Here is a 27,468-nt window from a genome sequence, read left to right as displayed (position 1 = left end):
AGAATTACAGATCAGTCTGGGAGGTCAGTCTGACGGGCGGTCAGGCGGGAGGACAGTCAGTCAGGAGAGTCTGAGGACGGGTCCGAGGAGAAGGAGTGTTGCAGCTGCCTCAGTGATCTGAGCACGGGAAAGGAACAGAAGGCGAAAGACATAGAACTGCAACCTAAGCTTCCATAAGAGAGAGAAAGAACAGTGTGGAACGAAGGAGTAGGAGAACAGAGAGGAGATGTGGGTTGGAAGAGGAACCCTGCCTATAGGTTCTCAGCGCAAGGCCGGGGCATGGTCCCCGAGGTTGTATGGACACTTATGGTTCTGCAGCAGACACCGGTGGAGTAGTTGGCTGTAAATGCACTACTCCCATCTAAGACTTGGGGCACAACAGCAACTGAATAGAGAAACGGGACTCCGGAGAAGGGAGTCCCCGAGAGAGGCTACAGCTGTCTGCCATACGAGTAGAGTTGTTAGGAACATCTGACAGGAGGAACTTCAGAGTACCACGGTACAGGAGCTCTTCACACCTTAAGGCGCAATAGAGGAGTCGTTCAGGAAAGGTATATGTTGGCGGAGTGTTGGAGAGGAGAATCCTGACTTGCCCTGGAGGTTGATTGTGTCTCTGCCCCGGAGGGCACGGCACGGAGGCAGGCACCAGTGTGTACCACTGACTGTTAGTAAAGCTTTGGAACTGCAAGCCCTGGTGTCTTCCATTCATTTGTGCGCTAACACCGTCAGCACCGCTACATCTGAGTACCAGCATTCCTCACACCGCCTACGCCTATCCTCATCTATCGCAATTACACTGCCCTGGGGTTACAGCTTCACCTGTGGGGAACTACACCATCTTTGCTGCAACACACCATCAGCCCCAGAGGATCTGCACGCAGCGTTGGCTTAACATCTTGCTTGCCAAACACCACAGGTGGCGTCACGAACTATCACATAAACTATATCACAAACCACCATTGATTTGGGCGCCCAGGGCCACGGACCGGGTCCCCGCCGCTGTGACACCTTTCCCCCTGACACCGGCACGGTACCGAATACCCCAAAGCCCTGGGAGGGCGACCCATATACGATATAAGATCGGGAGTGTAAAGTATAGTATAAGATGTAGATAATTGACTGTAAAATAATGTTTTGTAAGGAAGTTCTGCCCAGCAACAAACAGCAGTTTAAGTGATAGTTAAGACTTGGGACTAGCCCACAGCGGGAGCAGCTTGTGCCGGGGAAAGTAGACTGCTTCCTGATAGTCAGATAGGAGTTAGCGTTTTGGAGAGTAACAAAGTGCAGTGCTGCCAAGGGGTGATCTACAGCTAGAAGAGACTGGAGCGAGGAATGGCAAGATCCTAAAGAGAGTTGCTGACGAGACTGAGAGACCTTCCAGAAGGTGCTATCAGATAGTTGCCGAGTCATGAGAAACCTGAGAACTTGCTAGTGCCAAAGGTAATGGACCAAAAGAGGACCGAGAGCATGGGACTAGTGAGGGTCTCGAGTGGTAGATCCAGGGTGTCCATAGTGATAGGACATGGAACCGCTGTGCGAGTAGAGAGAAACTCACTGTTTAGGGCTGTGGCTTAGAAGCTGGATTGTGGTGATGTAGAGGCAAAACAAAAAAGCAGAAGAGCCCTGGAGTAGCCTACAGAGGAAGGAAGCATGCTTAAGACTGTGTACCCACTATCCCTTTTACATAACCCTTATCAAGTTCAGTAAAGTCCCCACGTTTGAACGGAAGTCTCATTTATTAATCTGTGGAATTTGTGGTCCTGGCAAGCCAACACCATCAGTTACAGGTGGTCTGCATGGCCACAAGGCTTTCACAATACCAACACCCAGCCAGGACCCACACTTTCATGTAACGCACCGTGGCTTGACAGGGTAAGACCATTGCCTCTCCCACAGCTACCGCCCCGCGCCGTCTTATATGGGCAGCTGGGCTCAGTCAGTGTCAGTTCACATTTGAATTAAGAGTAATTTTCTCAGACACTCTACCATTTAAAATATACAGTGTTAGTTTGTATTCTATAGGGGCTAAGTCCCCTATATTACTGCACTGCTAGTTTGCATATGCAAATTGGCTCTTCAGAGAGGAAGAGGACTTGAACTCTAATGCCATTTATTGGAAGCAGCAATCCTACAAGTCAATGTCACTCCTTTAACGAGTCTTGAAATATGACTTAAAAGCCAAATCAGTATCTCAATTTGCAGACACTGTGTTTCAGGGTATTGCTCCCCATCAATGTAACGCAGCCACCAGGACCATGGGGTACCCGGAATCGGACCGCACAGTTCTATGGGGGAGGTCACGGGGCCATGATCCGTTTTCGTGGCACTGGCCATGTCATAAAATAGAGGATAGTTATGTTGTGTTTAATCGTGACGCCACCCGTGATGTTCGGCAATGGGTGGCCGACGCTACGGTTTTGGTCCACTGGGGCTGATGGTGACGTAGCAATGATGGTTCAGCTCCCCACGGGTAGAGCAGTGCCCCAAGGCAAATATATTTGATTGTTCAGATGGTGGTGAATGTTGGGGTGATGAGAATAAGTAAAGGACACAGAGAGGTGCAGCTTTCTTTACCTTTTTCTTGGAAGTAGATATAATCTGTGGTACCAATTACAGATGACGGATTGAGTCCGGCTTGCCTGGAGGCATTCAGGGGATCCACCATGCCAGGTGGGGTTGGGGACCTTCCTTCTGTGCTCTCTTTCTGGGTCCCTGCTGCTTGTAGCTAAGTTGCGGCCCTCTCTTGCGTGATGGTTTCTAACCTGTATGGCAGACAGCATGAGCCTATATCACGGGCACTGTCTTTTTCACTGTCAGCCCTGGGCTCTTGGTCTGCTGCCGTGCCTTCAGGTGTTCGGTGTGGCCAGGTAGCTTACAGTCTCCTGCCCTCCAGATTTGGCTGTCAGGGCGTACAGCACCCACCCAGCCAAGGACTCTGGCATCCCTTTTTGTCAGTGCTCCGCTCTGGAGTCAGCTATACACAGTTTTTTGTTCCCCTGAGCTCTTGTCTCTGCTCCTGTCCTCCCTTCCCTCTCCACAGACCAACTGCCAACTCTCTTCTCTTACTGTCCTGTCACGAGCTCCAGCTGGCTCCCATTTCCATGACAACTCCCCTGTTTACTCTCTCAGCTGACTTATATCTGACTCACTAACCCCACCTGCTCACCAGAATTTATAAGGGAGCTCCCCTTTCTGGCCTGGAGCAGGACTTGACATGTACACTGTGTTACCTGGCATGGGGACCCCCTCCTGCCTCCAGGCATGACATCACCCCTTAGAGGCAATGTCACCGTGGCAACCTGACTCTGGGGTGCCACAAATGCAAAGTATAAGATCTGATTACCTGGGTGAGATACTAAGACTGGGATCAAAGGGGTAAGTTTTTTCTTATGAAGAGTGATATGCCATGTCTGGCACGCCAGTATAAGGAGACTTAAACGACTTGCATGCTTCTGTGGAAAATTAAATATGCAAATTGTCTCTTCAGAGAGGAAGAGAACTTCAACTCTAACACCACCAATAGTTTTCAAGTCCTCTTCTTCTCTGAAGAAACAATTTGCATATTTAATTTCCCAGAGGAGCATGCAAGTCATTTAAGTCTCCTCATACTGGCATGCCAAACCTGGCATGTCACTCTCCAAAAAAGAGAAAACTTACTCCTTAGATCCCAGTCTTATCGTCTCACCCAAGGAATCAGATCTCATACTTTTCATTGATGAGGGACAATGTTATGATGAGGGACTGTGTATGCAAATTGAGATGCTGACTTTGTTTTTATCCTGTCATATGGCAAGGCTCGTTAAAGGGTCAATATTGACTTGTAGGATTGCTACTTCCAATAGGTGGCTCTAAAGTTCAAGTCACCTTCCTCTCTCAAGAGACAATTTGCATATTAAATTTTTTAGAGGAACATGCAAGGCATTTAAGTCTCCTCATACCGGTGTGCCAGACCTGGCATATCTCTCTCCATAAAGAGAAAACTTACCCTTAAGGTACTGTCACATTTAGCGATGCACCAGCGATCCCGACCAGCGATATGACGCTGTCAGGATTGCTGGTGCATCGCTAAGTGGTCGCTAGTGAGCTGCCACACAGACAGATCTCACCAGCAACATCGCAGGGGTCGGGGGTCACTACTTACCTGTCAGACAAGGCGATCCTGCGTCCTCCCGCCCGGCTCCACGCTCGTCGCTCGTCTCTCCACAGGAAGCGCCACAGGAAGCTGACGACGAGAAACAGTCCAGCCTGTTCTCGCGCGATCAGCGATAACCAGCGGGGGAGCGGGTTGTAGGTAAGTATCAGACACCGCGATGTCGCTAGCAATATCGCTATAACGTCACAAGTTATAGCGATATTTGTTGTGAGTTCATTTTTCCCTTCACCATTGAGGTCTGATGAACTCCCTCCTCTGGTGAAGGAAGGTAGTGAGGCTGATTACCAAACACCTGGGCAGCTAGATGATGACTGGGTGGCTGGAATTGAGGACTGGATATAAGGCTGCCGACGCCCTTCTTCCTGGCTGGTGATTTTCCTGCTGGATTCTTGGAGACCAGTCTGATTCCTGCATCTCAAAGCTAAGTTTTTCTGCTCTTCTTTGTACTCTTCAGTTTTGTTTTTGTTTTGCCTTGTTTTTTGGGAGTTCTGCCATCCCCGGCCGGGGGTGAGCTGAACTCCATTTTTGTCTCTGATCTGTTGATATTTTGCTCTGTCTTCAGAATATACCTGAGTTCTGATATAGTCTTTTGAAGCCTAGCGACTTCAGGGCCTGTTTTTCCTATCAGTCGGTTGGCTCATTTTGATAGGGTTTTTGCGGATGGCAGACAGCAGCTTTCCTATCCTGTCCTATGTAGTTAGCTTGGGCCCCATCATTTGCTCAACCTATCTTTTTATCTGTGTTAGTGTTTTCATCTTGCTTCACCGTCATTATATGTTGGGGGCTGCCTATTGCTTTGGGGTCTGCTCTGGGGCAGTTTAGTTTTTCCCCTTTCTGTCTTTAGGCTATATAGTTCTCCGGCTGTGATCGAGGGGTCTAGGGCACCGTAGGAACCCCCCACGGCTACTGCTAGTTGTTGTGGATAGGTTCAGGGGTCTGCAATCCGATAGCTGCCAACCTCTCTGGTTTTTCTGGACTTAGCTGGTATTTTGTTTTTTCCTCCTTCGGTGACTCATCATAACAGATATTGCTAGCGATATCACTTAGTGTGACAGTACCTTTAGATCTACTGCTAGTTTAATATGCATTCTGGGATTGATGGACCAAAGCCCTTTGAATCAAGGGAAGGAAGTAGTTTGTAGCCTTTTCATTTGGTACTATATATTTTGCTACATTTCTTTATTCACCCTCCTTTCTCTTTCTCTTTTTTTTGCTTTGTTTCTTAGAGTTGTTTTGAGTTTGACTGATTTGTCTAGTCTGTTATTAAAGTATTTCTGCTATGATTTTCTGATTATACGGTAGTGGTAGTGTGGTGTAGTAACCACTGTGTCTGCTAGGGGGCGCTGTGTGGATGTCCCAAGAGAACGGATGAGTGGCAGAATCCTGAAGGATGGTTATGTATCTCAAGGTGGGTGGCCTTGAGATGGAGACTTAGGTATGCGTATTGATCAGCAATGATATTGCTGAGGTGTTGTTTCAAGGTATAAGGGAGATGTCTCCAGGTAACTAGACAGTTGGGCGGGCCAGTTACCTACAAACCCACCCACGGGGTGTGTTTAAAGCACGGTTGTAAACAGTGTGAAAATGCCTGGAGGACCTGTGATGAGGTCAGAGTCTTGTGACCCAGTGGGCGTGGCTATGAACGATATAATGTGGCCAGGGTGAGTCACAAGAGGTGAATGCAGGGACCTGGTTGGTCCAGTGTGGAAGGTCCTGCAGAGATGGAGCTTCCTGCCTGACAGCACGTATGGACGCTGAGAGCAATGGTGATGTGTGCCTGAAAGTTCCCTGGAGGGAATGAACGTGTGTGGGATGCTGAAGCCGCATGAGGAGCCCTGACGTGGGTGAGATAATTGTGAGGCTAAGAGAGCCTGCGTACTGGACGCTGATAACCAGAGTGAAGCCCTATAATGGACGCTATGCAGATGTTATGAAGTTATGATGTTATGTTGCTTCTATGGTTTATGATGGTGAATAAACCGCAAGGACTGTTATGATTTGTTGGAAAATCCATGTCGGATCTGGTTTTGTTCGCTGCCTAGCGAGTATCCCCTACTTAGATGACAGCGCTACCTCACAGTAGTTACATAGTAACCACATTCAGGGGTTTGCTTGCTGTAAAAATATATAGAAAATGGATCATTTTTCCAATTATTGTTTGCTGTGATGTCAACGATAACCTGTATATACAAATTGTTATTATTTTGGCTTGTAATGTCATGAAATAAATATTTTAGCAGAGTAGGTGTAGTATGAAAATGGCTCCTTAAAGTAACACTATGTTTGGGAGATAAAGGGGGCAAAGACTTTTGGGCAGGATGGTAACACATTGGTTAGCAGTGCACTGCAGCTATGCAGCATTGGGGTCCTGGGTTCAAATATCACCAAGGACAATATGTTCAAGGACATTGCATGTTTTCTCCGTGTTTGTGTGGGTTTCCTCTGGGTTCTCCGGTTTAATCCCACACTACAAAGATTTTAGGCCCAATTGGGACAGATTAAAATGTCTGTAAAACCACTGGAGAACATGCTGGCGCCATATACGGTAAGTAAGTATAAGAAATAAACATTTCCAGTCAGTAATTCCTTTGCCTAAGGTGGCTGCTTATAGCAAACAATACATGGACTTCAAATGTCTGCCTAAAGAGGATCTTTCACTAGTTGAGGCATGTTAAACTGACAATTTTATGGAATATCATGCAGCTGGTAAAGGGTATCACCAGAGATTTTTCACTGGGGGCGTGTAGTTCTTCTCTTGTATGACATTGACCAATCATAAGAAGGCAGCGACAGATTGGAAAAAAGAACATGCCCCCAATAGCTTAGAACAGACTTTCTCAGTGTGAGACATCTAATGACAGACAGTCTGCTCTCCTCACTGGTCTCGCTGCAGAGCTGTCTGTGATTATTAAGTGCTGTGAGTAGAGATTACTAACACTTCTTCAGCTTCATCTCACTGCAGTCTGTGTGTTGAGAGGTAATACAGCACAGCTGACGGCACTGTAACTGGAGAATTGCATATGTGTTTGTAATTAAAAAAACCCTCAGTTCCAATGTACTATTCCTCCCCACATACTGGCTGTCTTGAGGTGAAAGCTGAAGGAGTGTTAGTAAAGGGGAGCAGACTCCCCAATGAGAGGCATAATTACAGACGGTCTAATCTCCTAACTGATATCACTGCAGAGCTGTGTATGATTACATAATGTCGGGAGTAGAGCAGAGATAAGTGTGGTTAAAAAACCTTTTCATTTTTATATCATGGTGTTCAGGCTTGGGAGGACAGTACAGCAGAGTTGAGCTTCATCTCATTACAAACAAGTCTGCAGCTGCAGAACTCTCACAATGTTGTCAGCTCAGCTGTACTTCCCTCCTTTTCAATGACTGCTGTGAGATTAATGCTATGAGGGTTGTACCAGGAGGCACAAGGTCAGTTGTCCTGTAGTGATAATCTACTGCTCATAAAACACTGATTGTATTGAAACAGCCTAGTAAGTGACACATCGCTGTAATCAGACACTCTGCTGCTACATGATACTGCTGTTAGATTACATGATAAAACAAGCTGACAGATTCTCTTTAATAATTGAAAATGTTATTTTTTACTACTTATACTTACTTGTATATCGCCAACATATTCTGCAGTGTGTTTACAGAAAAAAGAGACTTTTTTTCTAAACCCCATCACCTCTTTAAACAATATAGTGGTTTGTTATTAATGTTTGATTGCATATTCATACTTCCACAATTAAAATTCCTGGCATTGTCATTTCCATCTCTGATCTACAGGCGCTTCTGACCTCACCTGTCTGGATTCTGTTAGATGAAGATCTTCGATTATTCTTCTACCAAACAACAGATGACAGTGAAAGAATCCCTCGAGCCCTACGCAGGTTACGCCCTCAGACTCGGAGAATGTATGTCTTCCTTTGTAAACTGAATATTTAGAGCATCATGTATTTTTCAATAGCTATGGAAGAGAAAAATGAAGGGAGCCATGTGCATTAGATTAGAGATGAATGAAATGGTCGACTTCGACCAGAACCAATTATCAACTTGATCGGTGAATTGAACCAACAGTTTTTTTGCCTGAACATTGTTGTTCAAACCACTTATCGGGCATGTTGGTTTATTTTTTTGGCCAATCATCTACACTGACTGCATCTTTAGCTGAAAAAGTCCAATATTGGCCCATGTAGCGTGATGTTTTTTGAGCTCCTGACCAACAATTTATAAGCTGGCTCATTTACTTCAAATGTGCATGACTTTTTTTGAGGCAGTACAGTATATGAAACTGAACGTGTTAGAGTTAGGGAATGCCCAATTTTCTGGTACGAGTGCTGTCCATGTTTTTCACAGATAACACTGGTAGCTATGAAAGTCTACGGGGCTGTTCACACGTGTTTTTTTTTTCCTTGGAGCAAGTGGCCCCCGGGAAATAATGGAGACATGTCAAATTTATATTTGAGAGATGAATCAGAATTGGTAAAGCCAGTCTATGGTCCATGAAAAAAGGTCTGAGAAGAAACAATTTTCATGGACTATCAGAAAGGAGAAGGTGGAGAATCTTTGGTGACACTTGAACCACACTGATCAAACTCTGATCAAAAACTTGTTCTGTTTTTCTCGACGTGAGAGAATTGTACTTGTGAATGAGCCCTTAGTATTATATTCTAGAATAGAACAGCATTGTTGTGAAAAGGCAGAAGCAAGAGTAATCTATATGTATTTTTTTCCTTCTGACAGTAAGAAGAACTCTCAGACCAGTTCAGATATGGAGAGACCACGGGCAGAGGTAACACTGTTATAAGGATTGAGAAAGAGAATAATCAATATTTTATAATCTATAATTTGCTGATCTTGCTTGGCTTAATCATTAATTATATTCTTATTAGTGTCTGTCATTCTGCATTGCGCATTTCTCTGTTTAATTGTGCAAAAATTTTTGAAATACAAAGATTTAGTGCCGAGACATCTAGTCTGTAACTAAAGCACACATCTGATTTTGTTGTCAATATGATAACGGTATGTTGATCTTTTGGGCATAAAAATTATCCTTGAAATTGTTTATGCAAACCTGCAATAGAATTTTGGTTTGGGCATGCACAGAAACTCCATGGCTGTGAGACAAAATTTTGACTTAAAGGGAATCTGTTACCAGTTTTTTATCACCTAATTCGATATGAGCATAATGTAGGGGCAATGACCCCGATCCCAGCGATGTTCCAGTTACTGGGCTGCAGGTTTTGATAAAATAACTTATTTTTATCAGCAGGAGATTATCACTAGTAAAGTTGCTACCAAGTAATCAAGCATACAAATGAGCTCTGTATAACCCCGCCCACTCCACTGATTGGCTGCTTTCAGCCCATATACCCAAAAATCTGCCAATCAGTGGTGTGGGTGGGTTAAACAGAGCTCAGCCTTTAGATAACTGGTAGATCTGTAGTAGGTAAAACTGATTTTTTTCAAAATAACAGCAAGCAGCCCAGTAAGTGATACATCACCGGAATCATGGTCTCTGCTCCTATATTATGCTGCTCTCAGAAGGAATAGCAAAATCCTGGTGACAGATTCTCTTTAAATACTTCACCTTTTTGCAACAGATCAGATCTCTCTTTCATATTCATGGGAATCTCCGTATACCTATCTTTTTATCTCTTATCTTTATCACTTTTTAATTTGCAACTTTAATTTAAGTCCCCTGTGAAGACCGGATTATAGAGAAAAGAGTTTATAAAATTAAGAAATCAACTCTGTGGTACAAGTCTAAGATTACCACTGCACCTAAGGGGGACGTTCACCTCTAGGGCCATCCCTTCGCCTGACGTGCCCTGCTGCATTCTCTAATAGGAGAAATTCAATAAGGTTGATTACCATAGTCTTTCAACAAACCAGTTTTAATGGTATAACGTTTTACAGAATTACATACCATAATCTCCAGGAGCCGCTCTAGACATACTTGGCATCGTGCTGGGGATTGTGGTGCTTCAATATAATGTGCAGACTAATGTATTTATAGCGCGGAACTCAAAGCTGGATGTCTCTTTCTCGCTTAATAGGCAGATAAAATTCTGTCCCTGTGATCTATGTATTCACATAAGTGAAAGATCTGATTAGATGTCTATGTAAATGAGATGGAGTTATACGGAAAATCGGGGCTTTTCATATCATTATGACTCACAAAGGTCAAAATTAGTTATTACATGCCCAAAATACTTACGCTTGGTGCCTGGTAAAATAAAAGTACGTTATACTGAATGGATACATGATATTAAACCTTATGTTTAATACCATTAAGTGCACTGAAATAATTTCTTTGTGCTGAGTATATACATTTAAAAAATACATCAGGAAGAAAACTAAATGCCTGCTTAGATGAGCCGGTAATTGTCATGTCTAAAAATGCCGGCGATGACCCAAGGAACTGGGGATGTTCTGCCCATAACATCATGCTGCATGGGGACATAATGATCATATTAATTCAGTTACCATCAATTTTCATCGGCCAGTGTAAACAAGACAGTAAAAAGAGCGCTGATCATGCCGATCCGTGTTTGGTAACGGGTCAAAATTGGCCTGTCTAAATGAGCTTTAACCCTTACTGGCACTTACCATTTGACAGCTTGGGTAGGAATATTTTGGAAAACCTAATACCTTAAGGAATTTACTCTGAAAGTTTTAAAAGCAGCATTTACAAATGTTTTTTAATACAGGTGCTTCCCAGGAATTGAAGGGGTTGTCTGGTGAAAAAAGGTATCCTCTATCCACAGGATAGATGATATAGATCAGGTGTGCGCAATTACATTTCCAGAGGGGCTGCTTGAAATACAGTGACTATTATGGAGGCTCAAACCAATAGGCTGACATCAATTCTGCTCAATATGGGTTAATATGGGTTTTTGCCCCCGGTGGCCGCTGGTGTTACTGCATGTTTAATTAGTCTCAGATGATGACCTTCCCCCTCCTTCCTATAAAGGTCATCAGCTGCTGCAGCTCCCTGTTGGTAACACTGGTCATTCACTATCGAACCTTTCTGAAGAGAGGAGCTATCTGGAGCAGTGCTGTTGCAGCTTATCTGGAGCCTTGGTGTTTCTGCTGCAAGCTGTGCCTGGGTGCCTTACTCTGCGGTCCTGTGCATGACTGTAGAGCAAGCTAAGTGTTGTTTGTTTTTCCTTGTCTGTCATTTTCCCTGGTGTTTTATTAGTCCAGCGGTGAGGACTAGCGTCCGCACTTGCCGGTTCCCTAGTAAGGGATAGGTGCAGGGCAAGTGAGGGACTGAGGTATCCTGGTCGGCGACAGGTTGAAAGAACCTGTATAGGGAACGTGAGGAGAGTTCAGAGCCCTTCCTTAGGAGAGTGCAGGAGGTGTCCACTTCCCCGTTTCCTATTATAGGGCCCACCGTTGTAATTGTTTCCCCGGTGTTCCCTTGTCTGTCTTGTTGTTTTGTGACCGCCCGATCATCGGGTCGCATCACGCAGTGCCAGACATATCGTGACACCCAGCACGTCCCCATCAGTTACAGCATCAACACAGAGTTCTGCAAAGTCCACGTCCTTCACTTTCTTTGTGCTCTTCCCTATGTCCTTCAGTTTGTACCCAAGTCGTACCATCTCGACCGGTACTGCAGCATCCTCCCTGTTCAGCTTCACTACGTTCAGAGTTCCCTTGTCTGTTTCGCCCCAGATATGAGGGCATCTGAGCATGTAGTAAGCTACCACCTCTTAGAGCGACCTGCGTGTCACTACTGCTGCACTTCTGGCCCAAGGGCCTTGGATGGCTGGGCTTCCCACTTCCCAACATTACGGAGATAACCTCCCTGTCTGGGCTCTGTAGCCCTACAGTCTATGAAAAGGAAAACCCTCTATCTTATCCATGGTTGGCTCCTCCTATGTAAATTATGTACACTATTGTACCCCCATCTAGTGTCCACCTTGAGGTACTATACTTTCCCTATCTACACAACATATAAATATATATATATATATATACAAAGCAGCATCAGAAACATTATACATACAATTATACACACAGTACAATATCAACATGAGGAAAGGGAGTGGAGCATCACACGGTCCCAGTACACCCCATACATAAATACAGAGAGCGTTAGTCGAAACAAACTTGCCATAGCAGCCATTTATCAGAGAACATTATTCCTGTTAATTATTCCTATACAAAAAATGTAAATTCCACCACCTGAAAAATACAAAAATAACACATTTTTTAGTGAACATCAGTGGAGCTAGAGATATTGCATATTATTTACCCTTGAACCATTACCACTAGCTTGGGTGGTACAAGAGCCAATGACGGATGCTACCTAAAATGCTAACTTGCAGGAAACCTTCAAAAAACAACCAGACCACCCAAAGTACCATTAGAATCAGGGAGGCCCATATGCTTTAAACCACCAATTTTGACATAAAATCCAAGCACACCCATTTACATCTGCCATCACCAGGACAATCAAAGCTGATTTTATTAAAAAAAAACACACAAAAAGAGAACACCTGACATCCAAGTTTATAATAAACAGGATGGGTGTGCAGGAACGGTGCTGCCCAAACTGCTGCAGGCATGCTACCGCTAAGGCCTCTTTCACACTTCCGTTTTTGTCCATCGGTCAAAATCCGCCAGTTTTTGAAAAAAAACGGATCCGCCATTTTTTTTGGCGGATCCGTTTTTTTCCCCATTGAGTTGCATTACCGGCGGATCTTGACGGATGGCCATCCGTTGGATCCGTTTTTTTGCAGATTTTCTCTCTCTCTCTCCCCTTCCCGGACTGTGGTTCCTTTAAAATTCGGCATTCAACGGATCCGTAAAAAAAAAAAAAAGGTCCGGTGGCATCCGTTTGCATCAGTTACAAACGGATCCGCTTTCCGCCAGTTTGGCGGTTTTTAACTGACAAGTAAAAATGGAAGTGTGAAAGAGGCCTAAGCTGTGTCACTTTTGGCTGGAACTTCCATTCTGGTGCCAGCGCTGGCCTTCATCTAGGTCAGTGTTTCTCAACACCAGTCCTCAGTCAAGACCCATCAACAGGTTATGTTTTCAGGATTTCCTTAGTATTGCACAGGTGATGCTGTTAATGCTTGAGCAGGTGATGAAATTATCACCTGTGCAATACTAAGGAAATCCTGAAAACTTGACCTGTTGGTGGGTCTTGAGGCCTGGAGTTGAGAAACACTGATCTAGGCCCTCATATTATACCAGTCAATCCATAAAATAGGTAATCCTGTGCAGCTGCCTTTTCATCAATTTAAGTAACAACCATGGGGTCAGGGCTGCAAGCTTTTGGTTACATGGCCATCCTGGTCATTAGTGCCACTTCAGTAAAGATAGAAGTACTCTGTCCAAGCATGGTGCCTCCTCCTATAATGAATAGTGCCGTATGCTGTATGATTATTTGGGTAACATAACCCCAAAACTGACCCTGTGTAAGACCCAGTACATGCTCTTGTAAATACAGAGAAGGTCAATGCTCCTAATGTACTACCTGTTCCAGTTCTGGTCCACAGCAGGTCCTGTCACCTTCTTGCTCCATATATCTACATATACTGATCTTTTTCTCTCTGATAAATGTATGTGTACTTTTGCTTCACTGCATTTTACCCAGTGCACAGTTGAAGCAAAGACATTGGGTTAATGCTTCAATAAGACTTCACCACGGGTTATATACCGAGAGAAGCTAAGAGTACAGGAAAACTGCAATGCAGTGAAAGCTAAACCTCTCCATAATGAGGCGTACGAGCCAGTTCACGACATCTTACACTTTCTGAAATTAGCTCATTAATTGAAGATGGTTTTTAATATAAATTTTAACTTAATGATCTAATCACAATTTTTTTTATATAAACCTAGACAGCTTCCATTCTAAAGCATCCCCTTTCTTAGATCTAACTATCTATTTATCTATCTTTTAACTGTCTATCTACAGTATCTATCTATCTATCTATCTATCTATTTATCTATCTTCTATTTATGGTGAGAAGGTCACTGTCATGGGTTTACTGTGACAGAGCGCATCCAAAAGACAGTGGTGTCTGATTTCACATACTCCTGCACTAAGTAGAAGCACTACACCATCATATTAAACTGTGCAGGATTCAGCTAGCAGTGCAGGGGTTAATCTGTTCAATTGAGAGCTCCTGGAGATTTCCTGCTTTGATGCTCTCAGCTGTTTAGTGTTGGCCACTCCACTCTGTTATTCATACTCATCTCTGGCAATCAGGAACTGCCAGTGTAGTTTCATACTGCCTGGTTCTGGAGTTGGAGGTATTGGTCATTTGAGGAGGAGTTTGGAGTGTTGTTCAAAATGCTGTTGCTTGGTAATTTGTCTGTGTGCATATCCTCATCCTCCCCTATTTGTTTTTTCCTTCCTTTAATTCCCAATGTTCCACTCTGTTATTTGTAAGTTCATATTTGTATGATTGGTATTATCATTTATCACTGTACGTCTTCCCTTGTTAGTCTGGTTAGTGTATTGTTATATCCTACAATTCCCCACTTCCCTGGATAGGGGAGGGGGCAGATAGGGGCAGATTTAGGAGCTCAGCAAGGCACGTGGCCCCAGTGTCTTCACCATCAGAAGTAAATCGGGGAGCAGCGATAGCTAGGATGCCCATTGCCCATAGTTTTAAGGATTGGGAAGGAGCCTCTAGCCCTGGGATATCCTGTAGCAGTGCCATGACAGTCACTGGTAAAATACTGGAGGGAAGATATGTGACATTGAGGATGTTAGCCTCAGTGATATGAACCCAGAAGTATGCTCCAGCATGTTATGTGCTGAGAGGAGTTAATCTATTTATCTCATATCTATTTATCATTCACATATCTATTATTGATTTATCTATCTTCAATCTATTTACATAATTGTTTTTAATTTCTTTTCTTAGGCTTTGTTTGACTTTAAAGGGAATGCTGACCAAGAACTTAACTTTAAGTGTGGAGATCTCATATATCTTTTGAGCCGAGTCAACAAAAACTGGTTGGAGGTAAGAAAAGGACAAGTTGACTGAGTATAAGTCCACATTCACATACTTAGTGTTTGGTCAGTATTTTACATCAGTATTTGTAAGCCAAAACCAGGAGTGGGTGATAAATACAGAAGTGGTGACGTGTTTCTATTATACTTTTCCTCTGATTGTTCCTTTCCTGGTTTTGGTTGTGGACATAGTTTAATGACTACCAGGTGTTCACTGGAGCTCCTAATGGTGGAGTCAAGCTTGGCTGCAGGTAGCCGTCAGGTGCCACTCCAAGGCAGTTCCCAGTACTGAGGTAACCTAACTAACATCAGGTCAGTTCAAACCTTTAGGTTATCAGAGTTCACAGCCACTGGGTCTCCCGGCAGCTGTGAGGCCCAGAAACCTTAAGGAAGCCTTTAAGGGAGACTTTAAGGTTATTGGAACCCCTGGGGCCTGTGTTCTCTGGTAAACTTAGTTCACAGCCTTAGTGCCTTAATCCACAGCAATGCCCTCTTCCCTGTTGAGAACCGGCCCCTGTGAACTGAGGTAATCTTACTGATGTCACCTCAGTTCTCAGCTCAGACCCGGCAGTGGCTGCTGCTCCAGTGTATGGAGCTTAGTTCTCTGAACAGCACTCCATAGGCTGGATAAAGAAAACAGGGATTGCTGTTTGACCTCCATTTGGATTGCAGTGGACCCCTGTGCATTATTTGTTTTGGTAAAAAATGAGTAAAACCCCAAAACCATTACCCCGATTGTCACAGCTCCAGGATAGTTGGGAAGAACCGACGCTAAGAGCCAGAATTTGTGCATCTATTGGATGTGTCATTACTGGGGTGGCTGAGGGCTGATCTTACTAGGCTGGAAAGTGGCCAATATCCATGCCCCTTCCCAGCCTATTAATATCAGCCAGCAGCTGTATGGTTGCTAAAAATAGGGGAACCCCACCTTATTTTTTTTAGAGTTCCCCCATTTTTTATAACCAGCAAAGACAAAGGAGACAGCTGTAAGCTGATATTAATAAGCCTAGAACATCCATTGATATTGGCCCCTTCACAGCATAATGAGACCAGCTCATAGCTGTCTGCTTTCCCTTGGCTAGTTATAAAAATAGGGGGGACCCCACATCATTTTTCTCATTTATTTGTTTACAAGTACAGTAAAATACATATGCAGTACACTGCTCCACTTCACTTGGTCCTCTGCCTCCTTGTTCAAGATTATTTTTTATTCTGTATTATTTTAAGTCATTTTCCTATCCACATTTGTTTGCAGGGAAATTGTCCTGCTCTTACCCCCATTTTGCTTCCTTTTGCAGCCCCTTAGCCCTTACTGCGACCATTTTACAGCCATTTTACTGCACCAAAGTTCGGGTACCCATTGACTTATATGAGGTTCGGGCTCGCGGTCAAGTTCTGGTACCTGAACCAAATTTTTTTCTCTACTTTGGCCAAACTCGAACTTCCACGTGTCCGCTCATTCCTAAAGACAAGTAATAAAATAGCTATTGTAATTAAAAGTATTTTTAAAATGTATAATTTTTTTTTATTTATTAATTTTCTTTCTCCCCCAGGAGAACCCTTAAACCAGAAAGTGCTGTCTAAAAGTGATTGTGCAGTTTTCTCACTTAACAACTTCCCTATTTGGCTTTTATTTCAATTTTTTCGCTTTTTTTTTTTTTCAATCTTGCCTATGACAATAATTTGAAAATGCCATTGCTTTATTATTTTTCAGGTCCCAGCAACTGAGGAAGGGAGTTCACACATATATTTGATGCATTAACCCCTTTACCCCCAAGGGTGGTTTGCATGTTAATGACTGACCAATTTTTACAATTCTGACCACTGTCCCTTTATGAAGTAATAATGATGGAATGCTTCCATGGATCCTGGTGATGCTGACAATGTTTTCTTGTGACATATTGTACTTAATGTTAGTGGTAAAATTTCATTCATATAACTTGCGATTATTTGTGAAAAAAAAAACCGGAAATTTGGCGAAAATTTTGAAAATTTAGCAATTTTCCAACTTTGAATTTTCATGCCCTTAAATCATAGAGATATGGCACACAAAATACTTAATAAGTAACATTTCCCACATTTTTACTTTGCATCAGCACAATTTTGGAACCAAAATTTTTTTTGTTGTTTGGAAGTTATAAGAGTTAAAAGTTGACCAGTGATTTCTCATTTTTACAACACCAATTTTTTAGGGACCACATTACATTTGAAGTCACTTTGAGGGGTTTAAATGTTATAAAATACTCAAAAGTGACACCATTCTAAAAACTGCACCCCTGACGGTACTCCAAACCATGTTCAAGAAATTTATTAACCCTTCACCTGCTTTGCAGGAATTTTTTGAATGTTTTTTTAAAAAATGAACATTTAAATTTTGTTCACAAAAAAATTACTTCAGGTCCAATTTTTTTTATTTTACCAAGGGTAACAGGAGAAATTGGACTGCAAAAGTTATTGTGCAATTTGTCCTGAGTACGCTGAAACCTAATATGTGGGGGGGGACCACTGTTTGGACGCATGGCAGAGCTCGGAAGGGAAGGAGCGCCGTTTGACTTTTTCAACGCAAAATTGGCTGAAATTGAGATCGGATGCCATGTCGCGTTTGGAGAGCCCCTGATGTGCCTAAACAGTGGAAACCCCACACAAGTGACCCCATTTTGGAAATTAGACCCCCAAAGGAACTTATCTAGGTATGTGGTGAGAACTTTGAACCCCCAAGGGCTTCACAGAAGTTTATAACGTACAGCCGTACAATTAAAAAAATCATATTTTTTCCACAAAAATGATCTTTTCACTCCCAACTGTTATTTTCTCAAGGGAAACAGGACCCCAAATGCTATTGTGCAATTTGTCCTGAGTATGCCGATACCCCATATGTGGGGGTAAATCACTGTTTGGGTGCATGGCAGAGCTCGGAAGGGAATGAGCGCCATTTGACTTTTTCAATGCAGAATTAGCTTGACGCCATATCACATTTGGAGAGCCTTTGATGTGCCTAAACAGTGGAAACCACCCACAAATTACACCATTTTGGAAACTAGACCCCTCAAGGAACTCATCTAGATGTGTGGTGAGAACTTTGAACCCCCATGGGCTTCACATAAGTTTATAACATACAGCCGTAAAATAAAAAAATCATATTTTTTCCACAAAAATGATCTTTTCACGCCCAATTTTTATTTTCCCAAGGGAAACGGGACCCCAAACGTTATTGTGCAATTTGTCCTGAGTATGCTAGTACCCCATATGTGGGGGTAAACCACTGTTTGGGAGCATGGCAGAGCTCGGAAGGGAAGGAGCGCCGTTTGACGCAAAATTGGCTGGAATTGAGATCGGGCGCCATGTCGCGTTTGGAGAGCTCCTGATGTGCCTAAACAGTGGAAAACCCCACAAGTGACTCCATTTTGGAAACTAGACCCCCCCAAGGAACTTATCTAGATGTGTGGTGAGCACTTTGAACCCCCAAGTGCTTCACAGAAGTTTATAACGCCCGGGCATGAAAATAAAAAAATCATATTTTTTCCACAAACATGATCTTTTAGTCCCCAATTTTTTTATTTTCCCAAGGGTAATAGGAGAAATTGGACCCCAAAAGTTGTTGTCCAATTTGTCGGAGCATGCTGATACCCCATATGTGGGAGAAAACTACTGTATGGGCACACATCGGGGCTCGGAAGGAAAGTAGTGACGTTTTGAAATGCAGACTTTGATGGAATGTTACAATCAGCCTACCCTTAACATTATAGACTGTTCATGGCTTGACAGTGGGCAAACTTACAAAATCAGCAAGGGATCAAATACTTATTACCCCCACTGCATATGTGCAATCAGGTCTGCTCTTTTGTGTGGGGCTACTCTCAAAAGTCACCATCTGGAAACCTGTCTTTTAATTGCTTGTTCGCTAACTATGTGCATTAGCACCAGGTCTAGCAAACAGTCCCAAGCCATACATGTGGCTCCGTAGCCACAGGATGGGGACTCTTTACATATAGTCTATTACAAAGTTTCTTATATTTGCTTTATCTTCTGATTTATGCAAATTTGTTGAAAGTATTAGGTGACCGAACAACCCATTTAGGGACTACAAGATGGCAAGCCTAGAGCCCGTTATAGGGTCCCCAGCTTCTGTGGCTACTATTGTACCCTGTGATTATTTTGCAGGAGAGATGAGCCATAAAGTGACAGACTGGTGCCCTCCATTGTCTAACCACCTTGATGCCTTGATTACTATTGGCCAAGGCGTCTAAGGTGTTAACCCCTTCACTACTGGAGCTTTTTTCGATTTTTTCATTTTCGTTTTTCGCTCCCCTTCTTTCCAGAGCCATAACTTTTTTATTTTTCTGTCAATATGGCCATGTGAGGGCTTATTTTTTGTGGGACGAGTTGTACTTTCAAACAACACCATTGTTTTTACCGTGTCATGTACTTGAAAACGGGAAAAAAAGGGCAATCCCACACTTGTTTTTTGCTTTGCTTCTTTGCTAGGTTCACTAGATGCTAAATCTAACCTGCCATTATGATTCTCCAGGTCATTACGAGTTAGACACCAAACATGTCTAGGCTCTCTTTTATCTAAGTGGTCAAAAAAATTCCAAAATTTGCTTTAAAAAAAAATTGCGCAATTTTCTGAGACCCATAGTGTCTCCATTTTTCGTGATCTGGAGTAAGGTGAGGGCTTATTTTTTGCATGCCGGGCTGACGTTTTTAATGACAACATTTTTGTGCAAATACGTTCTTTTGATCGCCCGTTATTGCATTTTAATACAATGTCACGGTGACCAAAAAAACGTAATTCTGATGTTTTGAATTTTTTTCTTGCTACGCCATTTAGCGATCAGGTTAATGCTTTTTTTATTGATAGATCAGGCGATTCTGAACGCGGCGATACCTAATATGTGTATGTGGGATTTTTTTATTGTTTTATTTTGATTGGGGCAAAAGGGGGGTGATTTGCACTTTTAGGTTTTTTATTTTTTTTTATTTTTAAACATTTTTTTAACTTTTGGCATGCTTTAATAGTCTCCGTAGGAGGCTAGAAGCATGCACAACCTGATCGGCTCTGCTACATATGGGTGATGAGCAGATCGCCCATATGTAGCAGATTTACTGCTGTGCTTTGAGCGCCGACCACTGGGCGTCGCTCAAAGCCATCTGCCTGGAACAACCATAGAGGTCTCTATGAGACCTGTGGTTGTCCAGGCAACACATCGCCGACCCCCGATCACATGACAGGGGTCGGTGATGAGGTCATTTCCGGCCCGGCGGCAGAAAGTGCTATTTAAATGCCTGCTGTCAGATTTGACAGCGGGATTTAACTAGTTAATAGGCACAGGCGGATTGCGATTCTGCTCGCGCCTATTGCGGGCACATGTCAGCTGTTCATAACAGATGACATGTCGCAGCTTTGAGGTGGACTCACCGCCGGAGCCCACCTCAAAGCGGGGGATCCTTACCAATGACGTACTATTCCGTCATCGGTAAGGAAGGGATTAAACACCACCACATATGGATCAGATTCCTGATAATTCCTTTGTTTATGCTGCTACTAAAGTAAAACAAAAGTATGTTTAAGCACTTTCGTTAGTTTTGTAGGGTCAAAGTTGCTGACTTATCCCCTCTTAAGTAACTGTTCATAGGACAATGTTATTTGACCACATATTACCTATGCATCTGACATTTGACATGCTAATAAAATAATCAGCAGTAATATTGTACAGGGTGGGCCATTTATATGGATACACCTAAATAAAATGGGAATGGTTGGTGATATCAACTTCCTCTTTGTGGCACATTAGTATATGGGAGGGGAAAAACTTTTCAAGATGGGTGGTGACTATGGCGGCCATTTTGAAGTCGGCCATTTTGGATCCAACTTTATAAATGGCCCACCCTGGTGTATCCATTTAAATGGCCCACCCTGTATATTTTGTATTATAACCCAAGGTGGTTGTCTTACTTTGGCTATCAGGGATCTACTGCAGATGGAGTAGGGATTTTCCCATTGTCCTTCGTCAGAATCATCAAGGATCTTCCAGAGGAAAAGTTTCCTACCAGCTGGCTACGTTGCTATTTCCATGATTATGATGTGTGCTCGATCAGGTATTTTTGGTAGGGGGCGCTATTGCTGTCACCGGTCCCATTATAACAATGCAGCACACAGCTGTGTACAATCTTCTGTGTTGCAGAGATATCCCCTTGGAAGAGGATGTAAAGAAACGGCCGTCATACAATGAACTGCTACAGTTAATAAGGTAAATACCTACTTTCTGAATATAAAACTTAAGATCAGTTAATAAACTCTGTAGTGAATCCAATCAGTTGATCTGTTGTTATATGAAAGATTGGTGAAATCGAGTTTATTGTACGCTTTAATTGGCCGGTTTATTCAATATGTACATTATTACTGGCAAGGAGCATTTCCCTTGGTTGAAAGAAGCAGCATTACTCACAAAGGCTTCAGTATGAACTAAGGAAGAAAATATCTGGCATCCTGCGATGATAGAAAAAAATTATATTAAAACTTGACTTTTAATAGCGACAATTAAAAATGTAAGAGCAAAAGAACATGTGCAGTGCGAAAGAACAAATAAGTGGGGAGGGAAGTGTGGGGAAACAGGGGCACAGGTAGATCTGTGCCCCTGTTTCCCCTCACTTCCTCCAAACTTATTTTTATTTTTGGATTGCACGTGTTCATTTGTTCTTAAATGTTTAATTGTCGCTATTAAAAGTCATGCTTTAATATACCGTAATTTTTCTCTATTATTGCAGTTGATGGATTTTTTTTTCCTCATTGTTGTCTCCAGAAGTCGGACTGGAGTCTGTCATTGAGATAACAATTTTTACACACTTGGTGAGCCGATTTCCCTTTTACTTTTTCTTTTTGACTTCAGTATGCACTGTTGATATTTTTAGCATAGAAGAAAATCTATAACTGTTCGAGAATATAAAGCCAATTTTTTTTTATATGATTTAAATCGTGCAGACAAACCTCGCCATTTACAGAATATTTTGCCGTGACACCAGGAGTATTTCAGAAGCAGGTTTATTAACAATCCCTCAAGCGGTTTAATAAATATATCATTTTCATTTTGTGTATTGACACCATTCATATCAAATCAATGCTCCTTCAACTGCTGATATTTGAAAGGTTTTTTTTTAAATCCAAGGATTTTCCAGAAGTTAATATATATTATTGAGCAGTTTAAGGGTCTAAAAACAAATATAATAAACCAAAAATATTGTATTAAAAAAAGACAAAAATAATTTTTCAATTGATCAACAAAATTACTTTATTATTAAAAAGGCATCAATAAAAACATAAATCACGATGGAGAGGATTAAAGCAGATTTAAAAGTGGGGGGCAGTGGCAAGATTTTGATTTAACAATTGATTGGTTATATAGTTATTAGTTTTATGAATAATGCTTGCAATATCAAAACAGTAGGTACAATTTCTTATGGGTAAAGGGAATCTGTCACCAGGTTTTTACCACCAAATCTAAGAACAGCATGATGTAGAGACAGATACCCTGATTCCAGTGATGTGTCACTTACTCGGCTGCTTGCTGTAGTTTTTAATAAAAAAAATTACAGTTTTATCAGCAGGAGATTATCGATAAGGCCTGTTTCACACATCAGTTTTTCACCATCAGTCAAAATCCGCCGTTTTGCAAAAAAAAACGGATCCGCCATTTTTCTTGGCGGATCCGTTTTTTTCCCCATTGACTTGCATTATCGGCAGATTTTGACTGATGGTTGTCCGTCCCATCCGTATTTCTGCGGATCCGCCAAAATTTTGGCGCCCGCTGACATCACAGGACGGGCAGTGCATCGTTTTTTTGGTGCCGGTATCCGCATTTTTGCCTTTCACTACAGATTTAACCCTAAATCCAATGTGGCTGCTGGACAAAATTCTCTCTCTCGCCTCACCGCGTGACTTCCGATATCCCAAACGACATTGCGGCCACCCGACATCTTCATCATGACCATTTGCTGCTGACATTCCCGCGGTAGCCCGACCTCTTCCCGCGATAGCCCGCCCTCTTCTTCGCGGACATTCCCGCGATAGCCCGACCTCTTCCCGCGATAGCCCGCCCTCTTCTTCGCGGATATTCCCGCGATAGCCCGGCCTCTTCCCGCGACATCGGTGGTATTTTTATTTCAGCGCGGTCCCTTTAACTTTCCCTCTTTGGCGGATCCCGGCGCACCAACGGTCCGGTGGCTCCCGTTGGTGTTTCCACGGCTACGGATCCGTTCTCCGCCTTTTTGGCGGATGACTACTGACACAAAAAACATAAGTGTGAAACAAGCCTAAAGGGCTAGTAAACCTGCAGCCATGTAGTCCTTCATACTCATGATCTCTGTATAACCACGCCCCCACCACTGATTGGAAACTTTCTGTCTATGCAAAGTATACACAGAAAGAAACCAATCAGAGGTGTGGGCAGGGTTATACAGAGATCAGCATTCAGAGCACTGCTAGATGTGCAGCAGAGAAAACTGTGATTTTCTCAGAACTGTAGCAAGTAGCCCAGTAAGTGAAACATCACTGGAATCAGAATCGCTACCCCTTCATATGTTGTTCTCAGATGTGGCATCAAAAAAAACAAGTGACAGATTCCCTTTAAAACAGGGAAATGTTGAGATAAAGGTACTTATGTCCAAAGTAATGATTTTATTGCAGAAGCCCCATAATGAGAAATGTCCAAACAAATGATCCTATTACATTCATAGTAACATAGTTTTGAAGGCTGAAGGAAGACCTTATGTCCATCTAGTTCAGCCTATTTTTAGTGCAGCTGTTCTGCATTGTGGGGAAGGCAGAAAACCCACAGAGGGTTGCCCCATAGACAAGGATGGCAGAGCTATAAATAATTAGTTCAGGAGCCACATCGTACTGACCCAGTTGTGTAGATGGGTCACTTTGGAGTACTGCATGGGGGACCAGGCGTGCTATCTACATAACTGGGTCACTATGATGTTTCATTATGTACTTACAAATGTAATGTCTGCCCTAATTGTGCTGTTAATAGCAACTTCAAGGATTAAAATAAAGTGGGAATGGAATTTCATTTAATATTCAGATTTTATACAACGATTCATAAGACACAGATAAAAAAGACTAAAACCATGCAAAAAGGTGCCCACAGATATATCTAAGAGACATTAGACATAGCCGTTTTACGGTCAATCAACCTGAAGCACTGCCACAATTAATATACAACATATGGTCACAAATTGCATTGCACACTCTCTGATCCCATAGCAATAATAGAGTGCATTGATGCAGCCCATGATATTAAAGACAAGTAAAGACCCCTGAGGAAGCCACTTGTTTGTGGCGAAACGTGTGGCAAAACTTTCTAACTGTATGTATTTTAATGTTGGCATTTTCTGATCTGCATTTATTTATTCCTACTTTATTTTCACCTTCATGTACTATATACTATGTACGATATATCATTATGGTAGAGGTGCTCTTTGTTTGCTGCTTACGCTTTTTGACACATTGTTTATTAATTGATATCAGCCTGTTCAATATGTTTTTATTGCAATACTTGTCTTTACTCTTGTATATAGTAATGTATATTAATACACATTTTAAGGCCCTCATACACATTAGACTAAATTCATGGAAACTGCAAATATTCGTAGTATAGAGCGACAGTTTAATGTGTATGATGCTTCCGAGACTCTTTCCTGACAGGTCAAGAGAGATTTCACCGCACACTCCAGGTTGAAGTGATGCAAAGTTTATTTTTCAAAGCAAACAAAGAAAATTGGTTGTGAAAATGTGACACAATTTGACGGACGTTTTGATCCCATGTATGTCTTTATCACTATATCATTGATGGTAGGGATTAAGGTAATGGCTGGTCTCTTTATAGCGCTCTCCTGCCTATATATGCTACAAAAGTGCTTTCCCTTATTCCCTACCATCAACAACATGGTGATAAAGACCCAGGTGGGGTCGAAATGTCTGTTAAATTGTGTTGCATTTTCACAACCAATTTTCTTTGTTTGCTTTGACGAATAAACTTTGTATCACTTCAAGCTAGAGTGAGTGGTGAAAACTCTTAAAAAGGGGTTTAAGTCAATGAAAGGAGATCTGTGATTCTGACATTTCAGAGATCTCAAAACCGAGTAATCAAATCAATTTCTGCAGAATTCTGGCATAAATTAGTTTGAAAAGTCTCAAAATGTTTGCGCAACTTTTATCTGTGGAGTACCTTAGACCAGAAATCTTATTCCAATCAGTGACTGGAGTTGGATTTATGGCAAGACCCATTCCACTTTTCAGATGCACCTGACTCATTAAGAGGCGTATGCATCTTAATGAATCAGGCACGTCTCACTTCATCACACCTCATCATCAAGACTGGCGAAAACATTTTCCTCTCCCTATATAATTTTGAAACTTGTAAATTTATTTACATATTACTTTCTTGCTGCCTAATCCAGAAACGAGTTCCCTGGCCTTGACCTGGCTCTGAATATGAAGGACCCAGACGGTGACCTGATTCGCCTTATGGACAACAGTGACATGGAACTTCTTGTGACAAAGGGAAAGAGAAAAGCACAACTGAAGAACTTCTTCCCCTGGGAATTACATATCACATGCATGGATGACCTGGACGTTTACAGAAAAATGGAATGAGAGGGAAATCAGCTGCTGGAGACGTCAGGAGCATGAGAGGGTCAAAAATAATTCTACTCAAATTTAGGCCAGAGAAGTGTTGTAACAGAAAATTACACTGAGATCGAAAAGTTAATCAGTGGGAAGTTTCATATCATCTCATCCAAAGAATTCAGATTATTTATTCCCTGCTCTTCCTGGGTTTAGGAGTCCAGTAAGACGGCAGTGATTGACTGTCAATCATGGAGTAAGACTACCCACTGGACCTCTGACTATAGAAAAAGATTTCATCAAAAAATTGCTAAATATAATGAATCCTTTCCTCCCAAAATTATATATCAATCTACTGAGCGCCTCATGTTCTATTCTGTGATGGCCACATGTACAATCAATTTCACAGGTTCCCTATAAAACAAAAAATCTGATCCAATACTCCTGGTTCTGTATAATGAGGTAAGACAAAGTGAACCCTGCCCATTACAGTATTGATAACAATGGGCTCTTGGGGTTCTACTCTGACATCATTAATAAAGTAGAAGCTTTGTTTTTTTGCGCTTGAACAGAACAATAAAGCACTTAAAGGGACATTCCATTTTACAATTAACTTTTTGTTCCTTTTAGTAGGACAATCCTTTACTTTAAGAATTTTATTATATTTAATATTATTTACTGATACATTTTGTGGGAACAAATATCTGAAAAATACAAGTCAACTTTTTCATTCTTCTCCTATAAAAGATACAGGACCCAATTTATTACTGCATTTTGGACTTTTTTTGTCTAGTTTTTAGTATTTGTCATGTGTTGTTCATTTGAGACTTATTCTTCTTTGAATTTCTGAATTTTTTTAAAATCCATTTTATGTGTTCTGCCCATGTTGTTTTTTTTACTTTTATGTTTGCCATTATGATCACTGTTTTGACATTTTCAGGTGTTCTTTTAGCTTTTTCATATATTGCAATTTTTTTAAATGTCATAACATTTTTGAGCAAGTGTATTCCAGTGTTCTCCCTAGAGTGATTTTCATATACAACTGAGTTTTTTTTTGTGTGCAAATTTTCAAACAGTTTAGCAGAATATTTGACTTTTTGCTGTAAGAAGGTGCAAAACAGGCCAAAAACAAAAATTGAGAATTTTTTAATCTGTGCAAAGTTCATTAACAACATGCATTATTTTGAACAATTTGAAACAAAAACATCTGGTATTTTTTGAAGACAAAAAAACCTCATATGATGAATTGAAGCCTAAGAGGTGAAGAATACCTGCCAAATATGAACATGGACAATATAATAAAAGTGTCTTCTATGGGAACTATTCACAAATACATAGTCACTGGGTTAAATTCATGTTAAATCTATTCAATTAACACTGAATTTTTGTTTCAGAATGATATCTGTTAGATAAAAATACATTACAGTGGCCTTACTCCAGAAAATAAATTGGTAATTAATGAAGGATCATGATATACGTGTTTTTAATGTAGAGTTTGTCCTTTATTTACATATGTGATACATGATGATTCCTCAAACTACATACTATATATAATTCCTTTTCATGGCATCTACTGTATGTGTATTTCTTTTAGCCATGTGCAAGTATATGTACCATATTTTTCGGACTGTAAGACGCACCAGACAATAAGACGGCACACGTATCCGCCGGCAGCTGCAGAGCCATGAATAATCACTCCTCTCTGCT

At 41.9% G+C, this 27,468-nt stretch overlaps 1 protein-coding gene across 2 annotated transcripts in view; it reads left to right on the top strand.

Moving 5' to 3' along the window:
- NCF4 (neutrophil cytosolic factor 4) overlaps positions 1-27,225 on the top strand; it is a 52,804-nt gene extending 25,579 nt beyond the window's left edge. For both annotated transcript variants that reach the window (XM_073574359.1, XM_073574360.1), the window contains exons 6-11: positions 7,940-8,067; positions 8,897-8,945; positions 15,046-15,144; positions 21,103-21,233; positions 21,320-21,385; positions 25,596-27,225. In XM_073574359.1, the coding sequence (XP_073430460.1) occupies positions 7,940-8,067; positions 8,897-8,945; positions 15,046-15,144; positions 21,103-21,233; positions 21,320-21,385; positions 25,596-25,791 (669 nt within the window). In that variant the 3' untranslated portion in view covers positions 25,792-27,225. The remainder of the gene's footprint in view (positions 1-7,939; positions 8,068-8,896; positions 8,946-15,045; positions 15,145-21,102; positions 21,234-21,319; positions 21,386-25,595) is intronic.
- The last annotated feature ends 243 nt before the right edge of the window (positions 27,226-27,468 follow it).

Source organism: Dendrobates tinctorius, unplaced genomic scaffold (genome assembly GCF_039654945.1).
Source record: "Dendrobates tinctorius isolate UK_male_01 unplaced genomic scaffold, ASM3965494v1 ptg000038l, whole genome shotgun sequence".
NCBI lineage: Eukaryota > Metazoa > Chordata > Amphibia > Anura > Dendrobatidae > Dendrobates > Dendrobates tinctorius.
This window is presented reverse-complemented; position numbering and strand designations above follow the sequence as displayed.